Genomic DNA, 21,565 nt, shown 5'->3' with positions numbered 1-21,565 from the left:
GGAGTTCGATAGCTGCAGTCAGATAGGAAATCCAACCATAGCGCACAACATCGATGCATAAAACCAAACGAAGAAGGGAAAACTTTTCAGAGCGAAGGACTCCGCAAAAAAAAAAAACTATTCGTAGCGGAGGATTTCCGCAATAAACTGATCAGAACGTCAGTTAAACGTTGACAATATTCATATCGCATTTAAAAACAAAAGAGAACAACAAATTGCAGAAAGCGTGGTTCATTCTGAGAGCGCCAACTTTCGTATTCCTGTTACACAGGAATTGGTCGTTTGTTATCAAGATGAGGACACGATGTTAGCGGAGCTGGGGAGGAAACGCAGCCATGGGGACTGTGAGGAGCGTGGGGATTTACAGCCCTGGGAAGACCAGGGAGGCTCGAACACCTCCGTGGGTGGGATTTTTACCCGGGTTGGGGTGCCCGGAAAATCCAAGCTGGATCTAGATCTGGTGGTACAGTCCTCCATATTTGAGGAAGCAGGTGACAGATAGGCCATCTCGTATGTTGGTCGGTATTGCGTAGCTGGAGCGAGGAATGCCAAACTTTGGACATCGGCAGGTCACGCGTTCCACTGAGTTTTATACTTCGCAGATGTCACAAACGGTACGAAAGGGCCTTCCGCCGAAATTATGTGAGAATCGGGTGTGGCCGATGCGGAGGCGGGATATGACTTGCTATGTTGGTTCTTGAGACTGGGCATGTCGTTGCGTCGTGGATCCCTTGACGTTCTGCAATTTGAAAGAAGCCCCCAATCATGGCTGAAGATTTGTTTGATCCAGACTTTACCGTCAGCCGAGGGAAGCGATGTTATGAAACGCCGACCTTGGTGGCCGACTCCAGCCAGAATGTTCGCAGTGACGTTGCCTGGCATCCTACAGTGCCCGGAAATCCAGGCGAAGGTTGTCGACTGTTGTTCGCTAGCGAGGATAACATGGATCCATGGGTGTTTGGGGTGGTCACCTTATAGCACAGCGATGGCACTGGCGGAATCAGTCAGGACCGGTTTGTCGGTGGGGGTAGTAGCGGCAATCAACAGAGTTGCAGGTTCCGCCGAGAAGACGCTGCATTTTTCAGAAAGGCTGTCCAAGACCATTAGGTTGTTCCCAGTAACGCCTAAGCCGACCCCGTCTCTCGAAAGGAAACCATCACTGCCGTAATCTGAAAAAGTGACGTATACGCCATTTTCCAAAAATGGTGTTAACGAGTACTACTCATTGAGCAAGAGCTCGAGAGAAAAAATAAATGGAAAACATGCATGTTGTAAAATGGCTGTTACGTCACTTTTCCAGATTACGGCAGATCAGTGTATCGATGCTCATGGTCCCTAAACTCGATATTTAGCAACTCGGCGATCGATTTTCGAAGAGCTTCCGTGTTGTCCCCTCTCTTGTAAAGCGCCTCGCAATGCAATGGAGCTGTGTTTGCTGTGGAGGACTGCCAGCTCCTCACTCCATGCCAGTGGACCCTAGCCACCGGAATGACTGACGCCAACCATCGTGTGCATGATCCGATCCCCTTGAACAAGAAGAGGGTTCCTATGGTGTATGCGGTGATTTTTAGGCAAATAGCCACTTGCAAACGATGGTGAAATTAGAGGACACCTGCTTCGGCACAAGCTGTCTCAGCGGGTGTGGAAGGAAGAAGTACGGAAGCTTTGCGGAGGTATTGGTTGAAGACTTGGGTAGGTACCAGGTATCAGAACGTCGGCTCAGGAGGCACGTTCCCCTCAATTTGGGAGATTTGTGCCATTAATGACAAGACTATGTTGACAAGCTCACAACGTGCTACACAAGTCAGTCCCAGTTCGTACAGCAGTCTGCTGTCAATCAGCGCTTGGCCGGTCACTGACGAACTGTGCTAATCGCTGCTTGGGTTCGGATACGCGTTCGCGCCGGAGTGTCTCCGACTACCACAAGCAGGATGTCATCTGCGTAGACGAAGATGTAGATGTTCTTGGGAAGGCCATTGAAGACCTCATTCATGGCAACCAGAAACAGGGTTACTGCCAGAAAGTTCTGGAGGCGGAATTGTCGATTAAAAAACGGTCCGCCAGGTGAGGAAGTTGTGCACTAAAGCAAGGATGTTACCAGAGAAACCCCAGTCCACTAGCTGCTTGAGCACTATTGGGGTCCAAGTGCAGTTAAACGCCTTCGAAATACCCAGGGATACTAGATCGACGTGTTTCTGATTTAGCCCCATATTCCGGGTGAAAGGCGTGTTGGCGAAAACCTAGTCGTCCATCAGTGTCAAGCTTTTCACGCATGGCCTACGGTTGGCTAACCTCTCCATGACCTTTGATACACAGGAAGTCAGCAAGATAGGCCGGTAATCAGCGGCGTCGTGCGAGGACATACTGGTTTTAGGTATAGGAACAACGTGGCTGAGGTGCCACTGATCGAGGAATACTATTTTGGCGGTAGGGTGAAGGTTTTGCAGCATCGGATACACTATTCCATCCGGACCAGAAGACTTCCCCTTGCTTCTGGCAAGAGCGAAAGAAAGCTCGGCGAACGAAAAGGGCTGGTTTATTAGGAAACTTAGCAAGTCCGGCGTGACTCGAAAGTTCTGCAGCGTCAGAGCCCTAAAGTGGCTATGAGCCTTTGAAAATCGGCTGGGTGGCCGCTTACTGATGCGAGTGATGCAAAATACTCCCCGAGTGCATTGAAGCTTAAAATGAAAACGATATTGTTTAAAAGGCGATCAACTACAAAGGGGGTAATTGTGGTATGAAGTGGGACAACATGAGAAATTGCCTCAATATCCATGATGCGACGGAGCATTCTGCAACTACACTGTTACAGAACGTTCCGTCGCATCATGGTTATTGAGGCCATTTTCTATGTTGTTCCACTTCGTAGACCTGCACGATAACCCTTATGATCTAACTCTCGACTGCGACCCTGAAACGAGACTGGTCAGTTGCTCAAGGAGATATGACAGGCAAAGTTTTCAACTTTGACCTTCCCGGTATTGCAGCAGAACGAGAACTGAAGCTTGCATTTGTTGCAATTCAAGCACCCGTTTATCTAAAACAATGTGCACACATTCTAACCTATTCGATATCAATGCTATTAAATTGTCATTTCAGTGAAGTGATTTTCCAACACACATGTTTTCGATCCCCAAAATAGGAGACAACCGTTTTGTTTTATTAACTAGAACTGCACAAAACTAAACATACAGCCTTTTAAGAACGCAAACGATGGAAACCGCTGGTTTGGACACCACGTATTTTGAAGCACAAATTTCAATAAAGAGAAGATCTACGCAACTGAGTAACTCTTTTCACGCATGTTGCAACGCAGCATAGATGGAAAGGTGATTACCTCCGTCATCTGATTTTCGTTTTTTGAAAATTTATATTTTTGAAGTTGTGCGGCAACTTTGGAATTGGATTCCACCGTGTTTCACTTTAAAATGTTCGATGAAAATAGAAGCAACGATGGGTTCATGCACACCGCAAGCTTTTATACACATTTGCGCAAAGGCTGAAACCTAATCTACATTGATAAGAAAATTATTTTGAGCTTTTTAGTGGAATGTTTTCACCTGTCATAAGACGAGTTTATACAATCCCATTGAATTCCACCACTTAATTGTATCTTGACATATACGTATTTCGACCTCAAAAGTAAGGCCGTCTTCAGTGTCTCGTACTTGACTCGACTTTCGTCGAGTCGAGGTTGAAATACGTATCTGTCAAGATACAATTAAGTGGTGGAATTCAATGGGATTGTATAAACTCGTCTTATGACAGGCTAATCTACATATTGAACTTACAAACTGTCTACCTACCCAGCAGAATGCACAAGTCAAGTATAAATGTTATTTGAGAAAACCATTGGAAAGTGATCAAATATTATTTAAAAACAAAAAAAGTGTTCAGAGAAAAATAGGACATCAAATTATTGAATCTTAAAGCGATGAATATTTTTAGAACATAATCTTTTCTTTATTTGACCTACATCGACAGGACTGCAGCTTATTCTGTGTTTTAATATAGGTTTATCGGAAATACAAAAATACACACGCAAACAAACCAACCAACTTCGGTTGATCCTCCGATAATTGCATATGAATAAAAATATTCCGGTAATTGGCTGCCAATTTGGCGTTGAATAAAATGACGCCCGAAAATCTCCATCGCCGCTCAACGTTACCACCGCCACCGAACCGTCACAACAACCGATAACCGGTAGTCCTTTGATCTTGTTCAGTCTGCATTATTGTGGCGAAAATAATTCGTCAGCCAGAATTAAAAAAAAAAATAAAAATATACACATCATGTGGGAAACCGGGAAATTTGACAACAATCGCAATTTGGTTTCGGATGGTGGTACTGGATGCCGGTACGGTGCGGTATCGAGTCAAGCCGAGGTATGATCAAATTAACAGCGGTAAACCCGATCGTCGCGTTTCATAACCGTCGGTTGAGGAAAATAAAAATCAAATATGGTACGCCGGAGTGGGGTGACCATTAATCGCTGAATTGATGCCAAAGTGCGTTGGAGGGGGGAGCGGGCTTGTTTGGAGCAAGCCTTCGACATAAGTCGGAATCATCATTATCTGTGTGAATGGGCAAAGTGGAATCGAGAAGCCACCGCAGCAGCACACAGGCCTTTATTGATGTGTTATTCTGTTTGATTTTCCCTTTTTCCGCCCGTTTAGGTTCGATTCGGGAGGAGAGAGTTTTTCCACTGTTCCGTCAATTTCTGAAGTGGTTGGAGAGCAGACGCGTGTGTGTGTTCAAACGTGTTTTTATCGATCCCATCTCTGTGTTAAGTTTTTTTAAGGGTCTTTGGTAGCCGAGCTCAATAAAAACCGACACAGAACGAAACTGCCGAGGGGAGTTTAATATACTGATAATTAAGCTTGCACAATACACAACGGGTGTCATTTTCGAGAATGGGTTGAGAACTTTTTTATGATTGCCTCATATTTTCGCTGCTGTATAAAGGTATGGAAGTACTGACGTCGTGAACACAGAAAATAGATTCTTTAACTTAGCTTGCGAACATTGCTCATGAGAATGTGAAAAGCACCATAAGCCAATTTCAATACGACATCTATTTCTATTCAAGACAGTTAGTTAGATATTCTATTAGCAATACAGAACTTCTTTGAAACACCAAATTATAATATTAAGGAGTCGGAGCTTCATTCTAAAATCATTCGATTGTCAGGAAATATAAATTTTTTTGCCTAATGATTCAGAGGATTTCATCATTAGAAATCTGAAAATGTTTTTAAAAATAGGAATCTGAAAGAGTTTTTAAGAGAAATATGTGACTATCTTCTGTTTTCCATTGCAGTTCTAGAGATTCCTATTCTGCAGAAATATTTAGAATGCCGAATTATTCTTTTGAAGTTCGAAATGAACTTTGAACATAGGACGCGAAGTAGTTAACAACACGTTTTTCTTTTTTCTGAAGTTTATTTTTAGTACGATATGAACAACTTCAAATTAAGAAAAGTGTTCCACGAAAAATATGCTAAGTACTTTAACGCAACGTTCGAAAGAAATTAGAAACAAATAGTCCCTGAATTAAATGATTGCGTTCAATTCGACAACGTGGATAGCATATTCACGAACAAAAAACCCACACCGAGCTTTCGCAATGCGTTTCATTTTGTCAATTTTTCCTGATCGGCTCGAAACAACGAAACAAAAAGTGCTATTCCAATGAACGACAATAACCAGTGACGACAGCACCAGTGCCGTAGGGATTTTCAGTTTTTTCACCTTTTGCTTGATAGTGGTCCTTGATGCTTGGAAACGACGAAGTCCTTTCCAATCCTACCGAGAGGAAAAATCACGTTCCAGCTATTGCCGGTTAGGTACCATCATACCGTACCAAGCCCATTTCGAGGATGATGATTATTTAATTGACGTTATTCAACGTGGTCTGTCCTGTCCCGGCATCGTCGAGCAGCGCTCTCTTCACATATGCGACGCGACTGCGAACGCCGCCGCACCGTCAATTCACCGGAAAAGAGGATAACGATAGAATTTTTATAGATTTTCGGCATTATTTTTTGATCCCCGCTGAAAAAGGATTTTCCGCGTAGCAGAATGCGCGCACTGGACAGGTCTTTTTGTTTCGTGCTTCCAACATGGGAAACGGATTTTCCACCACTTCAATTTGGAGTTGTTGGGTGCGCGATGACGCGGCGGAGGGAACGAATTTCGTTACTGGGCTGCAATCAAAATTGAACGAAACTCAGGAAACGGATTCCCATCATCCGCCGTCGTCGTTGGGCACAGGTTTCCGGATGGATTTTTTGCCTGGATTGGTTGCTCGCTTGTTCGATGGCTGGATTGGTTTTATTTGATTTCGATTTTTTGTTTTCTTTTTGCAGATCAGGATGGTTCTTTGAAGCGGGAGGATTCGCCGGTCGAGCCGCACGAAAATGGAGTCGATGTGGATAACGACGACGAGTTGCCGATTATGGGCGATCTGGACGGGATGGATGACCCAAATGATATGAATCGGCCGAGAAAAATTCGACGGTGAGTTTTCTAAATGGTTCGGGTTCGAACGATTTCTGGGAATTCGAATGAAACTGCTTCAGCAATTTTCAAGTTAGACCAAATACGATGGATGTATATAAACTTGATTCTTTTTTTCTCTTTTCAAGCAGATCTCGGACCACGTTCACCACCTTCCAGTTACATCAGTTGGAGCGAGCTTTTGAGAAGACGCAATATCCGGATGTGTTCACTCGAGAAGAGCTAGCCATGCGATTGGATCTGAGCGAAGCGAGAGTTCAGGTTAGTTTAAATCTACGAACTTAGTATTTCAAATGCTGTCAAAAGTTAAAAGTGTAAAATAACATATGCAAAACATTCAAATATATTTTACTTCTAATGTCATGAGCAAACAATTACTTACACCAATCTAAGCAAAATTACGGAATCGCAAAACTAAATTTTCCATTGCTGCGTAGCTGCTGTCTCATAATAAGTCGTTTGCAAAACAAGTTGGGCCAGCTACCGCAAATTAACAAATATTTTCAATTAGCGACCACCCGTGTGAACCTGTTCCAAGTGTGACCCCTAACCCACGAAAACTTCTATCGGTCATTCCTATCCGCAATATTGAAGGACTGGAAATCCCATCGAAAAAGCAGCAAAGCTCACCGATCTGGAAACAATATCTCAACCCCTCCATCGAATCAGTTTGCCGAACGCTCTCCGTCCAGGTCCCAGTGACGATAGATCCGGGCAGCCACCATCAAAGAGGAAAAGCTCCTGATACACAAACAAATCCAGGCCATAATCTGCTTTTAATATAATAATATCGTATTAAGTACACACATCACGGAGCCGACCAGATTGATTCCATTGGTCCCAACCGAGCGACGTCCGAAGGCAGGTCTATTATCGACTGCTCTGTTTGATTCCCCATCATCCTAAGCAAACACACGTCTTCCTAATCGATCCCATCAGGGGAGGACGGCCGCCTTCCGTAAACGTAGCAGCGGACCCTTTTGCCGCACAATTACGCAACGGTTAACTGGTCCACGTGTATCTGGTCAACGTGCGAGACGGCACACGGAGAAGGGAAAATTGCCCTCAAAAAGTTAATTAGCTTTCGGACCGGTTCGGCCGTCGTTGGTGATGGTTCCCCGGCTGTTGCCTCGTTCAACTCACCCACCGAAGCAATCGGCCAGCCCCAAACGGGCGGCAAGGAAGGCTCCAGAATTCTTAGTCTGTGGCTGCTCGTCCGACTCGGGCCCGGTGCGTTGAAAGTTGGGAGAATTATGTCAGACCCCGCTTCAAGTTATTTAAATAATTTTTAATTTGAAATGCAAACTCATATGCATACGATTACGATTGGGTCGAATGTACGTTGATAAGTGCATATTTAGCTGGAGGCGGATCAACCGAGGGGGTGCGATGAATTCTGGTTTGATATTTGAGCGCCAGCAATGTTGGGAACTATTTATGGGAGACGTCGTATCGCTTTAATCGTATTAGGGATGTGATTTCATTTCGATGTCGCCTATCTGCTAATCACCGACATGACATCTGACTTATGGCGCCATGATGGCGTAAGTTGTGTCGCCCTGGGAGCGACTCAGGTGGTCCGGCTTATTTAGGGAAATTATGTAAATAATTCCAATTATTGAAGATGGGGATCAAATTGGAAGCATAACACGAAGAAAAATCGCAAAGTACAAGTTTGATTAGGTGTAGACGAGATAGCTAGAGCTTGAAATAACAAAACCCCAATCATTTTTATATGGATCCTTCCTAGCTGTATAATTTTACTATTTTGTCAGATAGTAATTTTCAGTTTGTAAATTGTCTCCACTTCTCTGGGCATAAAAATATCATCGTTTAAGCCTCATGATATACGAATGCAAAAATGGTAATTTCCTCGGAAAATTCATTCGAATTTCCTCGGGAAATTCATTTGAATTACATTCGAACTTTCTCGGGAAGTTCAGTCAAATTTCTTCTGGAAATTCATTCGAATTTCCTCGGGAAATTCATTTGAAATTCCTCGGGAAATTCATTTGAATTTCCTCGGGAAATTCATTCGGATTTCCTCGGAAAATTCATTCGAATTTCCTCAAGAAACTCATTCGAATTTTCTTTGGAAATTCATTTTCATTTCCTCGGGAAATTCATTCTTATATCCTCGGGAAATTCATTCTTATTTCCTCGGGAAATTCATTCTTATTTCCTCGGGAAATTCATTCGAATTTCCTCGGGAAATTCATTCTTATTCCTCGGGAAATTCATTCTTATTTCCTCGGGAAATTCATTCGAATTTCCTCGGAAAATTCATTTGAATTTGCTTGGGAAATTCATTTGAATTTTCTCGGGAAATTCATTTGAATTTTCTCAGGAAATTCATTCGAATTTCCTCAGGAAATTCATTCGAATTTCCTCAGGAAATTCATTCGAATTTCCTCGAAATTCATTCGAATTTCCTCAGGAAATTCATTCGAATTTCCTCGAAATTCATTCGAATTTCCTCAGGAAATTCATTCAATTTCCTCAGGAAATTCATTCAATTTCCTCGGGAAATTCATCTGAATTTTTTCAGGAAATTCATTCGAATTTCCTCAGGAAATTCATTCGAATTTCCTCAGGAAATTCATTCGAATTTCCTCAGGAAATTCATTCGAATTTCCTCAGGAAATTCATTCGAATTTCCTCGGGAAATTCATTCGAATTTCCTCGGGAAATTCATTCGAATTGCTTTGGGAAATTCATTCGAATTTCCTCGGGAAGTTCATCCGAGTTTCCTCGTGAAATTCATTTTAATCTCTTCGGGAAATTCATTCTAATTTCTTCAGGAAATTCATCCGAATTTCCTCAGGAAATTCACTCGAATTTCCTCAGGAAATTCATCTGAGTTTCTTCAGGAAATTCATTCGAATTTCCTCGGGAAATTCATTCGAATTTCCTCAGGAAATTCATTCGAATTTCCTCAGGAAATTAATTTCAATTTCCTCAGGAAATTCATTCGAATTTTGTCGGGAAATTCATTTGAATTTCTCGGGAAATTCATTCGAATTTTCTCGGGAAATTCATTCGAATTTCCTCGGGAAATTCATTCGAATTTCCTCGCAAAATTCATTCGAATTTCCTCGCGAAATTCATTCGAATTTCCTCGCGAAATTCATTCGAATTTCCTCGCGAAATTCATTCGAATTTCCTCACGAAATTCATTCGAATTTCCTCGGGAAGTTCATCCGAATCTCCTCGGGAAATTCATTCTAATTTCCTCAGGAAATTCATTCGAATTTCCTCGGGAAGTTCATCCGAATCTCCTCGGGAAATTCATTCTAATTTCCTCAGGAAATTCATTCGAATTTTCATTAGGAAATTTATTCGAATTTCCTCTGAAAATTTATTCGAATTTCTTCGGGAAATTTATTCGAATTTCCTCGAGAAATTCGTTCAAATTTTCTCGGGAAATTCATTTGAAATTTGAATATCAGAATTTCCTCGGGAAAATGTTTTGTATTTCTTTTGTATTTTATTTGAATATTTCCATTTTTGTTTTTATTCTTATTGGAAATTTTTTAATCAAACATATTTTTTAATTTTTTTTGTGACGACCTGGCCTTTTAAACAATAAAACGGAGCGTAAATTTCTTTTAAGAGTTAAATCGTATTCCAGCTAATTCGATCATGATTCCGTCCTCATGCATCTCGTAACATTTTTCTTGTACAAAGCCGTAACAATCCTCCTTCGCTTGTAAACGCTTCACCAGCTGAAGCTCCTATACCTTCCAGCGCGAAGCACGCTTTAATTGCAATTATGGGCAATTAAATTTAGATTTGCCCAACCGGTGTAGAACCCATTAGTGATGAGGTACCGGCAACATTGTCGGCAACGAGGACGATTACGACGCACGACGCTGCTGTGAAGGTCCTTCCATCCGCCTGCCCGTTTACCAGCTTGTCGGATGGGAAAGACGGAAGTGACAATACAATCAACGAATGTCCTGGCCGTCACTGACGGCGGAGGTGGCGGCGACAAAAGAAGTAAATGACGCAAATTTACTTGGCTAATTTTCTCATTTCGGATTTCCTGCTTTCGCTCTCTCGGAAGGGAAATTACGAAATGCATTACCAAGAGTGCGCGCGGCTCGTGTCACTCTTCCGCGTCGTCGTCCTGGTCGTCAGTTGGATTGATATCCGCTGTACACATGTGAGTTCGTCCGCAGCCAACCGTCCTGACGTCAGCTGCGTTCGTCCCGGTGCGGTGATGCGATGATGTAAATACGTCTCAAACTGCCTACATTAGTCCTCTTCAGAACCCGGCTCCGGGAGGGAACAATAGATAATCGCCTGTTTTTGTTATGGGCTTGTTGAGCATCGAGGAAAAAACGGCGTAACGAAACCCTCGCACCCTACCACTTTACGCGCACGTTTAATTGAAAGTAACAAAATATCGCTTTTGTAATCGTACCAAACAGCGATCTAAAAATGAGGCAATCCCACACACGCTTCCAACTGTGTTCTCGCCTTGTTGGAGGGGGAAGCGATTCAAAAATCAAACGATGTCAATTAGATCGGATTTAATGAGCTTAAAAGGCTCTCCCTTCCTGCACTTTTTTCGACGTCCTTAAGTGTGAAACTCAAACATTTGAGTCCGTTTTGGATACGGAGCCTCGGTCCATCTCCGAACAACCGCCCGGCCCGAATATGTTAGTGTAATCCTTTTTTAATATCCTCATCATCTCGAGCACAATCAGAGGGCGTATCGCATCGCATCGCTGATCGGAAGATAAGCGAGGTCATCGAGAGTGGAAAAGTTGTTTGAAGTGGCTGCGCTGGCTGTGGATGCAAGTTGTTGAAACGAGCTCATCGTTGCCGTTGTTTGGTTGATGGTACAAAATTTCAATTACAAAAATTAATTTAATCCTCAATCCCATTTTTAAGGTGAATAAGGTTATAAAGTGGGCGCCTTTATCATGGAATGAAGTTGACGCGTCTCGATGTGAGGATGATGATGATGAACGTCATGGAGGTAAATTTTAAGTATAATAGTGTGAGTTTAGTTTTGCATTGGTTACAGAATTGTTACAATCTAGAACCGCAAGAAATAGTAGACTTCAAATGAATAATAATGCTAGTACACAGTTCGAACTTCATTCTTAATAACGGGGTTTTTAAACGACATCATTAAGAGACCAAAAATAACATTAAAATGCGTGTCCCCCATCACTTGTTATTGAAAGATGCTTCCAAAATGACGTCAATTCTATCCCCGGAAACAATCATTTGATTCGATTTGAATACAAGGCTCTCCGCATTTGGGACCAATCAGAGTTCCAATGGACTATTATCAGACCTCCGAAACTGCCAGCAAGGTTGGTACCACCCGATAACGACCGGGGCATCCTGCTGTATACCCACTTCACTTTCGTCAAATCCAAAAACTCAATCAAATTCTTCCGAGCAACCGGAGCTGCCTCCATCACCCCCCGGTCGAGCACCTAAATTGATTTCCTGTCTCGAAGGAGCCAATTTACATCTCCTTCCCAGGACGAGTGCTTCTTCGTTACGGTTCAGTTCCAACAGTGCCCCAGCAGCAGACGTCGAAGATTTCAGCAGGAGGACACATCATTCTCCATCGACAGTCAGACAGTGGATCGGAGTGGACCGTAATGAAATGAAACAGAAACAGATATTATTAGGCACATCGAGCGAGAGAGAGACACCGATTTACGAATTTCCGATTGGTTCTCATTGTTACCGAGCACAATTGAATCAATTTGGCGCAAGAAGAGGGCTACTAACTTCGATAGAACGGTGGGTGACTGGGCCCGGAATGTAGACCAGGACGATGACGACGTTGGGTTGTTTACATTGTTATCGTAGTCGTCATCGTTCGGGAATGTTCCAGGCAGAGGGGTGAAAAACGAGGCATGTGAGGTGCATTCGTTCACACGCGTGTTGCAGTCGCACAATTGGGTGTAAATTTGAATTAGCTCTTGGCAGAGGTTTCCTAGCTTCTTTCAAGGCAATCAACATATTTTTGTTGACAACTGTGTCAAGTTGCGTTTATGCTTCAGATTTTTCAAAAGTAAATAAACAATATTATTATAGACTCCATTCGATTTTGGGAATATTCAGTTTTTTAAAGCAAAAATCTGATCGAAGCATTTGATCTAAGATGATTTGATGAATCTTCCACGGACTCATTCCTCCGCAATATATCCAGAGCTCTCCTAAATAATATTAAGGAATACAATCACAATAGCTTTTCTAGAAAGCTCTTCCGGTAGTTTTTATAATGAATATTCTGTTACGAATAGATTTTTATCCAAGCCACAAATTGGTCCCACCAGTAATTTTCTTTGCAAGCTTCATGAATTCCTTAAAAAAGTATTTACCTCAAATTACACATGAAATATGTTTTCCTTCTGAAGAAAAAAACCTTTCAAGAAATTCTGAAACGTTTCATGGGAATCCGTATGTCCAAACCTGTTTAAGTATTGACTGAAGCAGCCATACCGTATCAGGCAACATGATACACTTGGTATCGCCCGACGGGTCGAATAGTTGTCCGATTCCCGAAGGCTGTCGAAGCTCAGCTTATCGTCGATCGTTACCCACAATAGCTTCAGGTCCCGCCTTGAAGTGTTCTCGAAGGCACCCACGTTGATCGCTGCCTCTTATACCGACTTAGGGCTGTTAACGACGACCACCTCCGTCTTATGATTAGTTAGTTGTGACTGTTTACTGCTCATCCATTCCGCCACAATGTTGATCGCGTGAATCCCAGTTTAGTTCGACTTCGACGATAGACTCTCTGTAAACGTTCAGCGTTATGTCATCTGCGAAGCAGATGTCGTTATGTCATCTGTTAAAATCACGAGGAAACTTGAGCATCAGAGTATCGCTATACATAAGGTTCCATAGCACTTGCAAGTAGCTTTCCAAAATTGTGTACAGATGTACAAGTAACGAGAGCGCAATGGCACCCCCATCTTGCGCTATTGAATACATTGCTGAGATCGAGCGTCACGACTGTGTTGTACATTTTCGATGACATTGGATCACTACCTCGGATCCTTACGAAATCCAAACTACTTACTACACAAGCCGTCCATAGCCTCACCTTGTTGGGACCTTGTTCGTCACCAGTGCCAACATTTCGGCTGCACTCACAATTCAAGCCATCCTCTCAGGAGACCGTTCGTGCGGTGGAGAGCTCCCTTTGGTCTTGGCCATTACAATTCTGGAAGCCCAAGGATTTGCATTGATCCGCGGGCATAGGTCGTGAAAACACGCACTCTTTTTGCTACTAATGGCCGTCTTAAGGGAAAGTTTCAGTGCCAGAAGCACCTCATGGCGTTCCGCTCTTAACTTGCTTCCTTCGTTGCATCCTTTGCCAGCGATGACAATTGGTTTTCAAACTACTAGGTCGGACGATAGCCTACCGACTATCTGGTTGAACTGTTCTATTGGCCACTGTGGTGGGGCATAGCAGCTGCAATACAACACCTCATTAATCTTAGCTATGGCAACACCCTTGGCGGGTGTGTGTTCCTGCCCGTTGTGCAACTCATCGCCATCGTAGATCCGTCAGCTACCCAGTTTCCGGACACACGTGTTACTTGCACGGCGTCTTCTTGTTGCCACTACCGAAAGAACACATAGGTCCACTAAGCCGTCCCTTATTTTGCAAAAGTTATATTATTGAAAAATGAAACCCCAAAAATTTTCAATGCTGTGTTTAGTAGCAAGTCCTGGAAATCGTTGAGTGTTCAGCTCTGCCATCATTGCCATTTCTTGTTCTAATAGCTTCAACAATCTTCTTCACAGACAGGTTCTTCACTTATGAGCCACAAGTGAGTTTCGAACTTTTTCTGAGCAGCTTCCAGGTAATAAGACTCAAATTAATTAATATCAGCAGTAAGTTTTAGGACACTGAGCTATAACGTAAATTCTGCAAACAACTCAAGCTATAATGCTGTGGTATGTGAAAATATTCATCTACAAGCTGTAAATTGCTGTAGCCTTCCAATGTAAAAAAAATTTCATGAGAGATGAAACGTCGGGGTTGCTGAAAGCTGAAAGTCCATTACTAGTGGACAGCATATCGATACCTATGGCGCTTACATTAGAGCAGCGTGCTCGACACTGTAGGCAGGGTGATCTCCACTTCTATTGCTTCATGTCCGTTGAGGGACCACTTGGCGTCCACCTTCCGGCCTGAACATTTTTGGGGTTTAATTTTTCAGCTACGAAACCATAACATTTCGCACTTTTGCAAAATAAGGGACGGCCTTAGGTCTATCCATAACATGGTTGCGGTCTTGATTCCTACTGGCACAGATAATACTCTTAGGTGCCTTATCACAAGGTTCCAGAACCTTACCCCAGAATCGAAGCACCTAATGCACTATTCCGCCGATAAGATGCATAACTTGGTATATTGACCAGCTATGCATATGTATATTGACTTGGTATATTCTTATTGGCGTCCGCGAACAGTAACTTGAGTCAAAGGGTTCACATCGAAGGCGTACACAGGTCCGTTCGGTTTATACGCCACTTTGCATACTGGCGGTGGAAATGAAGCCATCTGCTCTCATAACCTTATCCAGTTGTTTGCGACTTTGCGAGCAAAAGTTACTTTGGTGCCCAGTCACCTCAGTTCTGGAAAATTTGTCAACCACCCCTCGGACCCCAGTCCAAGGGGGCGCATGAGACTCGGAGACAAAGAATTATGTAATTTAGAATGGATGCCACTGGTACTGATCCCACGATCCAGATACCTGATTCGCAGCACCAACTAGGTTCGAGAAAAGCAGAACCACCCCACGAATAATCGAGCCATTCCAACTCAAAAGAGACATTCTAGTTTCACAGAAAAATGGGGGTGATCATATAGAGTGTACTTACATTTATTGATGAACTTAGCCTATGTTTGACTTATCCTAGGGTTTTGTTGTAGTGTAGTGCGTGTGTTTTCGTCTATCCCACGGCGACTGCTAGGCACACGACCGTGTCCGGACACATGAGAAAGAGAAAGACTACCGGTGCCGTACCGGCCACCTCGCTGCTTGACATGCCATTGGCGAACTCGCACCACAACATCACCTTCTGCATGCTATTGCACCATGGTGTAGAAGAAAGACCTATGATAGGCATCGAAATAAAACATTAGCAAGACGACAATTGCACTACATTTTTCGGGTTATGGTGAAACTCATCTAATCAGTCTCTTACCGATCTCAAGAACTTTAATCTACTCCTGCCACATCGGAACTACATATTTCCCATTTAACCTTCTGTATGCTGAGAAAGACACTTCACTTTAGTGGGTCAGAGGTCAAAACAAGATGATATCTCTTATCAGAGAGTGAGTTGTAAGATCGGGTTCTTGTTTAAAGGTGCGCAATTTTATGGCAATTGAGTAGGTGAATCCTGCTTGTTGGAAGTGTGCGATAATGATTGGGTGATATTGAGTTCGCCTATATATGTCTTAGTAGCTTGCGCCCAGCGGAGCACTCATGGAGCATGTGGCGCAATCGAATGACGCTTGATTACATTCGATTTCTTAAAAGTGTTCTGTTGTATCGTTGTTTTTGAGTGTGGTGATTTGACATGTCAACATTAAACTACAACCCCTTTGTTGATTGGTAAGGCTGAGAGCTCAACAAGATGCTCGATCCACGGAGAAATAGTCATCTGCCACATTCATCAAGCAAAGGAGCAGGTTACAAATTCTTCTGGCAGTTGTGGATAATTCAATTGGAAGATCACGAAAATACTCATGTAGGGGAGCTACTAAATTTATTTGGACTTATTTAAGTGCTCTCTAGAAATTTTGGACAATTTCTCTGATAGTTCTGGAGAAGTTGTGGATTTTTTTAGTGTTCTGGAGAGTCCTTCTGGGAGTTCTGGAAAACATTTTTCGGAGTACTTGAGATTTCTTCTGGAAGTTCTGAAAATCCTTCTGGGACTTTTTCTCTGACAATTCTGAAGAATCCCTCTGGGAGCTCCGAATAATCCTTCTGAGAGTTCTGAAAAATCTGTTTTAGAATTCTTGGAGATTTCTTCTGGGAGTTCTGAAGAAACCTTCTGAGAGCTATGAAGTACTGAGAGCTCTGGAAAATCCTTCTTGCAGTTCTAGAAATGTCTTCTCAGATTTCAGGAACAAAAATTCTTCTCGGAGCTCTGGAGATTTCTTCCGGGAGTTCTGGAGTTTTCTTCTGGGAGCTGTTTTTTCAATCTTAATTAATGTGCTTTATTGTCAATAATTGGATTAAATTCAACACAGTTCTTCTGGGAGTTCTGGATATTTCTTCAGGGAGATATGAAGAAGCTTTCTAGGAGCTCTGCAGTTCTCCTTCTGGGAGTTCTGGAAAATCCTTCTTGAAGTTCTGGAGAATCCTTCTGAGAGTTCTGGAGAATCACTCTTGGAGTGAAATGTTGTTGTGAATATTTTTTTTTTGGGTTCAGGACAATCTTTCTGGGATTCTGTAGAATCTTTTTGGGAATTCTGCACACTTATTTTTTTTCAACGATCTCGGCTGTGAAAACCTCGATTTAGGTTCGTTTGCTGAAATATTGGCTGAATCAACGGACGATTACGACGAACCGAGCAATCAGCTGAACTGAGTGTGTGGAGATTTCGGCTGGGAGTTCTGGAAAATTCTTCTGGGAGTTCTGGAAAAATTTTCTTGGAGTTCTGGAGAATCCTTCTGGAAGTTTTGGAGAATCCTTTTGGTAGTTCTGGAGAATCCTTCTGGAAGTCGTGGAGATTTTTTTTTTGGTGCACTGGAAAATCCTTCTGACAGTACTGCAGAGCTTTGGAGAATAATTTCGGGAGCTTTGGAGAATTTCTCTGGGAGTTCTGAAGAATCCTTCTGGAAGTTGCGAAGATTTTTTTTTTTGGGTTCTGGAGAATCTTTCTGGGAATTCTAGAGATTACATCATACTCATGTCTCAATCATCGAGGCTTCATGCATGAACCAACTCGCTTGCTATTCTGGAGGAGAGAACATCGCGCTTGAGTTTCTCGGACAGAATCGCATAGCTTCGCTAACTCGCCTAAAAATTATTTCGCTTAAAAAAGTGTCAAAACGCAATCGAGGCGTATATCTTGTTCACATATGGATTTATTAGCCATTGTTTTAAAACAAAAAAGTTAATTCAATGAATTCATCAATGAAGAACGCGGAAAAATCATGCAATGATGCAATTTGCGATCAAATCATGAGCGATTCTCTGCCTCAGGCATGATTTGAACTGCTGATAAGATTTGAGAATTTGAGATTCTACCAACACTGGTTGGGAGTTCTGGAGTATTATTCTAGAAGTTCTGGAAAAACTTTCTGCGAGTTTTGGGGAATCTTCTATAAGTTCAGAAGAATCGTGGTGATTTATTCGGGGAGCTCTGGAGAATAATTCTGGAAGTTGTGAAGATTTTTTTTAGTTCTCGATAATCCTTCTGGGAGTTCTGGAAAATTGTTTTGGGAGCTCTAGAAAATCTTTCAGAGAGCTCTTCTGATTTTTTTCTAAGTTCTGGACATTTCCATCCTTTGGAAGTGCTGCTATCCTTTGGAAGTATTGCCTTATTGCAAAGATTTTTGGAATTGCTGCTGATAATTTTCTGGATGTGTGCTGTGATTTTCTAAAATTCTTTCAATATCTTGCTGTTCATTCAAAAAATCCCTCAAATTATTGCTGGGTAATGTATAAAATATCAGAATTGTTTAAATGATGTTTTAACTCAAAACTAAATTTAATGAAATAGTAGAGGATTTCCATTAGACCTTACAAAAACCACATGCATTGAGATGTTCATTCCCAAGTGTTTGTGGATGTTACTCGATTTTACCAATGAAAAGGATCTCAAATGCCAGTAAGAATTGATATAAATTGCAGAAGCCAGTACCATAAGTGACATACAGTGACCGGTGATAAAATTCAAGGTATTGAAAAAATAAATTTTTGCCAAAAAAATCATTTTGGTATTACCGCAATATGAATCAATATGGTCGAAACTTAGGTGTGGTAAAATTCAGGTTATATCTGAGCTCTGGTCAAATTTTCAGCAAAATTGGTTAACACACAATCGAGATCTAGATGTCCAAAGATAACCATTTTGTATGAAAAACGGCAAGTGGGCTTTTTATTATGCAGGTCACTGTAGATACCTACCAACAAAGAGTCGATACGTAGAATCCAGAACAGTGATATCCAATGTGGTGGTATATTCGATTTCATGATTCCTTAAGAAAGGTGGCAGTGCTTACCTTATTTAAGACAATTAGGAACTGACGAAATGTTTAAGTTTTCTGATAGTTTGATAACATCTATATCTGTTGGTAATTCCTTCTGGTATCACATCCCAATTGAAACAATGTTGATTAAAATCTAATAAGGTCCAAACTTACATGGAAATAATTCGTTCTACAAAAATCCCAAGCATTCCATAAACCGTCCTTAGAATCGGAGCCCACAAAAATCCTTCTTGAAAAATTTAATGAGAAAAATGCAAAATTTTTGATATAGCCCCAACTAAAACAAACAGTTTAAACATTCTAGCGTAATAGTCCAAAAGTTCCTTGAAAAATTCCGAGTTTTCAAAAGAATTCTATGCTCGTATTCCTACTTCCACCTCTATCATGTCTATCTCAATAACACAAATCATGGAAAATTCCTTTCATTCTGATTATACATTTTTGCAAATAAAACATGAGTTCAGGAATGATACCTAAACATATTTTTTTATGGGTTGAACTTTGTGAGAAGTTATGCTTAAATTTATACTGAAATTCTTTCACGTATACATTCATACATGTTGTGTAATTTGCAAAACAGTGGCTGCGTTTTTGCACTCAATGTCAGTTCAATGCTGTAGTAGATAAGATCTGGTCTATAAAGTATCTAAAAAAATGATTCACTGTACTGCATTGTGGTATTGGCAATCAGTTGATTTTTGTAATTTGAATACGCTCTTTTGGTATGAATATCTTTCGAATGGGTAGCAAGCTACCTTATTTTGAAACATGTCGAATGATTGTGTCAAAAGCGGAGAGCGGATCAGTTTGCTAAGTAGTATTGTTGCGACGAACGGACAAGCCTAGTAACCTCGTCTAGGTCACGACAATGGCGCAGTCGGTAGGATCTCACTCAGCGGGTCTATGTTCGATACTTTATAGACCTGATCTTATCTACTACAGATGCTTACTGCGATGAGTTCAATACCGGTATTAACTTTAATCCAAGATTTTCCTTAATCGGTGTTAAATCCTCGGCCGTGCTTACCATCATTAATGTATTGAAATAAAAATAAAGAATATAAGCAAACGGCATTATTATTTTATAGCTTACTCCTTATGAATACTGTATTTCACTTACCTTGAGAGAGAATTCAATAGCTCAAGGCAATCCATCGTTGCTGCCTAGAACCATTCCTCCAACAATTGGTACCGTCAGAAGGGGTTACTTGCAACACTTTTCACTTTCAAAGTCACTATTGGAACACTAACGCATCTATTGATGCAAAGGCCAGAAACAAACCAAGCGCCAACAAAAAATATACATTTTTCTGCCCAAGACTTAGGATAGTAGATTTAATTGATATACATCAACCCCAGAACTGAGAATATCCTACAACACTTGATATGAAATGGTTTCGTTTTCCTTTTACGAACAAAATAACACAAGTTAGTCAATAAACCGCTTGGTGCGGTTTGGCAAAACCCTGACCAAATAAGGTGTTTAAATTAGAAATACTACAATAAGAGATCGGCAATGACGCCATCTTGTTTCCAATCGAACCGTCAAATTCGACTTGTTTATATTTTGCATTTATAAGAAGAAAGCAAAAAGTTCAAGTGCTGCCAGTTATATTTTCTCGATTTCACACGTTGCCATTTCGACAGTTTTCCACTCCGCCGGTCTCTGATTAAATTACCGATTTTGAGGATATCCCTAAGCATTTTTTGTTTGTTTCGCATAATTACAGTTTCCCTAATTGAACAACAATGTGGGTTGCTATGTTTAATCTGTAGAATGTCTTAAAACTACATGACTACTACTATACTGCCGCTAACCGCAAGTCGAGCACATCTGTATATGGGACTCCATATAAAGATGTGCTCGACTTGCGGTTAGCGGCAGTATAGGAACACCCACGACTTTTGGTGTGTTTGCTTTTGCCCCAAGGTGGTTTGGTAACATAAAAATTTTAATATATGTATCAACATATGGAGAAAGAATCCTGAATAAAATATGACCAGAACACGTCGAGATAGAGAGATACGAAGATAGGAAGGTTATCGATATGTAGGAAGCTAAAGTGTATGTACATAGATTGAAGGGACTTGTGCAGCCATCGACATAGCACTTTAACTTTCACCTACTCAGTGATTGAGTAAAATTGAATTGCCCTTTCTTTTTTTCCCACGAAAATTTTACTCAATTTCTATTAAAAGCGGAACTACTCAAAACTATGAATAGTCCTGCTTTTGACATAAATTGAGTAAAATTTTCGTGCGAAGAAAAGAGAGGGCAATACGATTTTACTCAGTCACTGAGTAGGTGAAAGTTAGAGTGAGGGAGAGATATCGAGTAATAGGACATAGGTAAAGAGTCCACTGTATCTATTAAAAATACCCAACCGAAAAATGTTTGGAAACCTCTGGTTCGCAAACCATTATTTTCATTTAAATAATTTTATCAGATTCCGCAGAAAGTTATTGTAATTAGGAACATCCCCATTTCGTTGGGTTGTCAAAATATCGCTCGCAATAATCGACAGTTAATTGCATAATTGGAAAATGGGGGGGACCGAATCGCAACACAATCGACGCCTAATGAACGTAATCCTCCAGTAGTCAATTGGCCTGCAATATTGTAAAATTACACGTTTCAGGACACATCGCCATTATCGATGTGGTGCGATTTGATTCGATTAAACACCGAATCACGTCGCAGCAACCGCAAGCTCGCTTCACGCCGCCGCCGTCGCGTCGCGTCGACCGAGCCCCGGATGAGTCACGGATGCTTCCCCGACAGACAGAGGGCATGTCTCAATCAAGAAGCATGCATAATC

At 41.6% G+C, this 21,565-nt stretch overlaps 1 protein-coding gene across 2 annotated transcripts in view; it reads left to right on the top strand.

Annotated features, from left to right (window-relative positions):
- Positions 1–21,565, top strand: part of LOC134209904 (retinal homeobox protein Rax) — a 33,258-nt gene that overhangs the window by 8,744 nt on the left and 2,949 nt on the right. The window contains exons 2-3 of one of the 2 annotated variants that reach the window (XM_062685924.1): positions 6,372–6,522; positions 6,651–6,783. In XM_062685924.1, the coding sequence (XP_062541908.1) occupies positions 6,372–6,522; positions 6,651–6,783 (284 nt within the window). The remainder of the gene's footprint in view (positions 1–6,371; positions 6,523–6,650; positions 6,784–21,565) is intronic. The other variant, XM_062685925.1, reaches the window with a different exon arrangement.

This window comes from Armigeres subalbatus, chromosome 2 (assembly GCF_024139115.2).
Source record: "Armigeres subalbatus isolate Guangzhou_Male chromosome 2, GZ_Asu_2, whole genome shotgun sequence".
NCBI lineage: Eukaryota > Metazoa > Arthropoda > Insecta > Diptera > Culicidae > Armigeres > Armigeres subalbatus.
The sequence above is the reverse complement of the archived record's forward strand: the minus strand, read 5'-3'. Positions and strand labels throughout refer to the sequence as shown.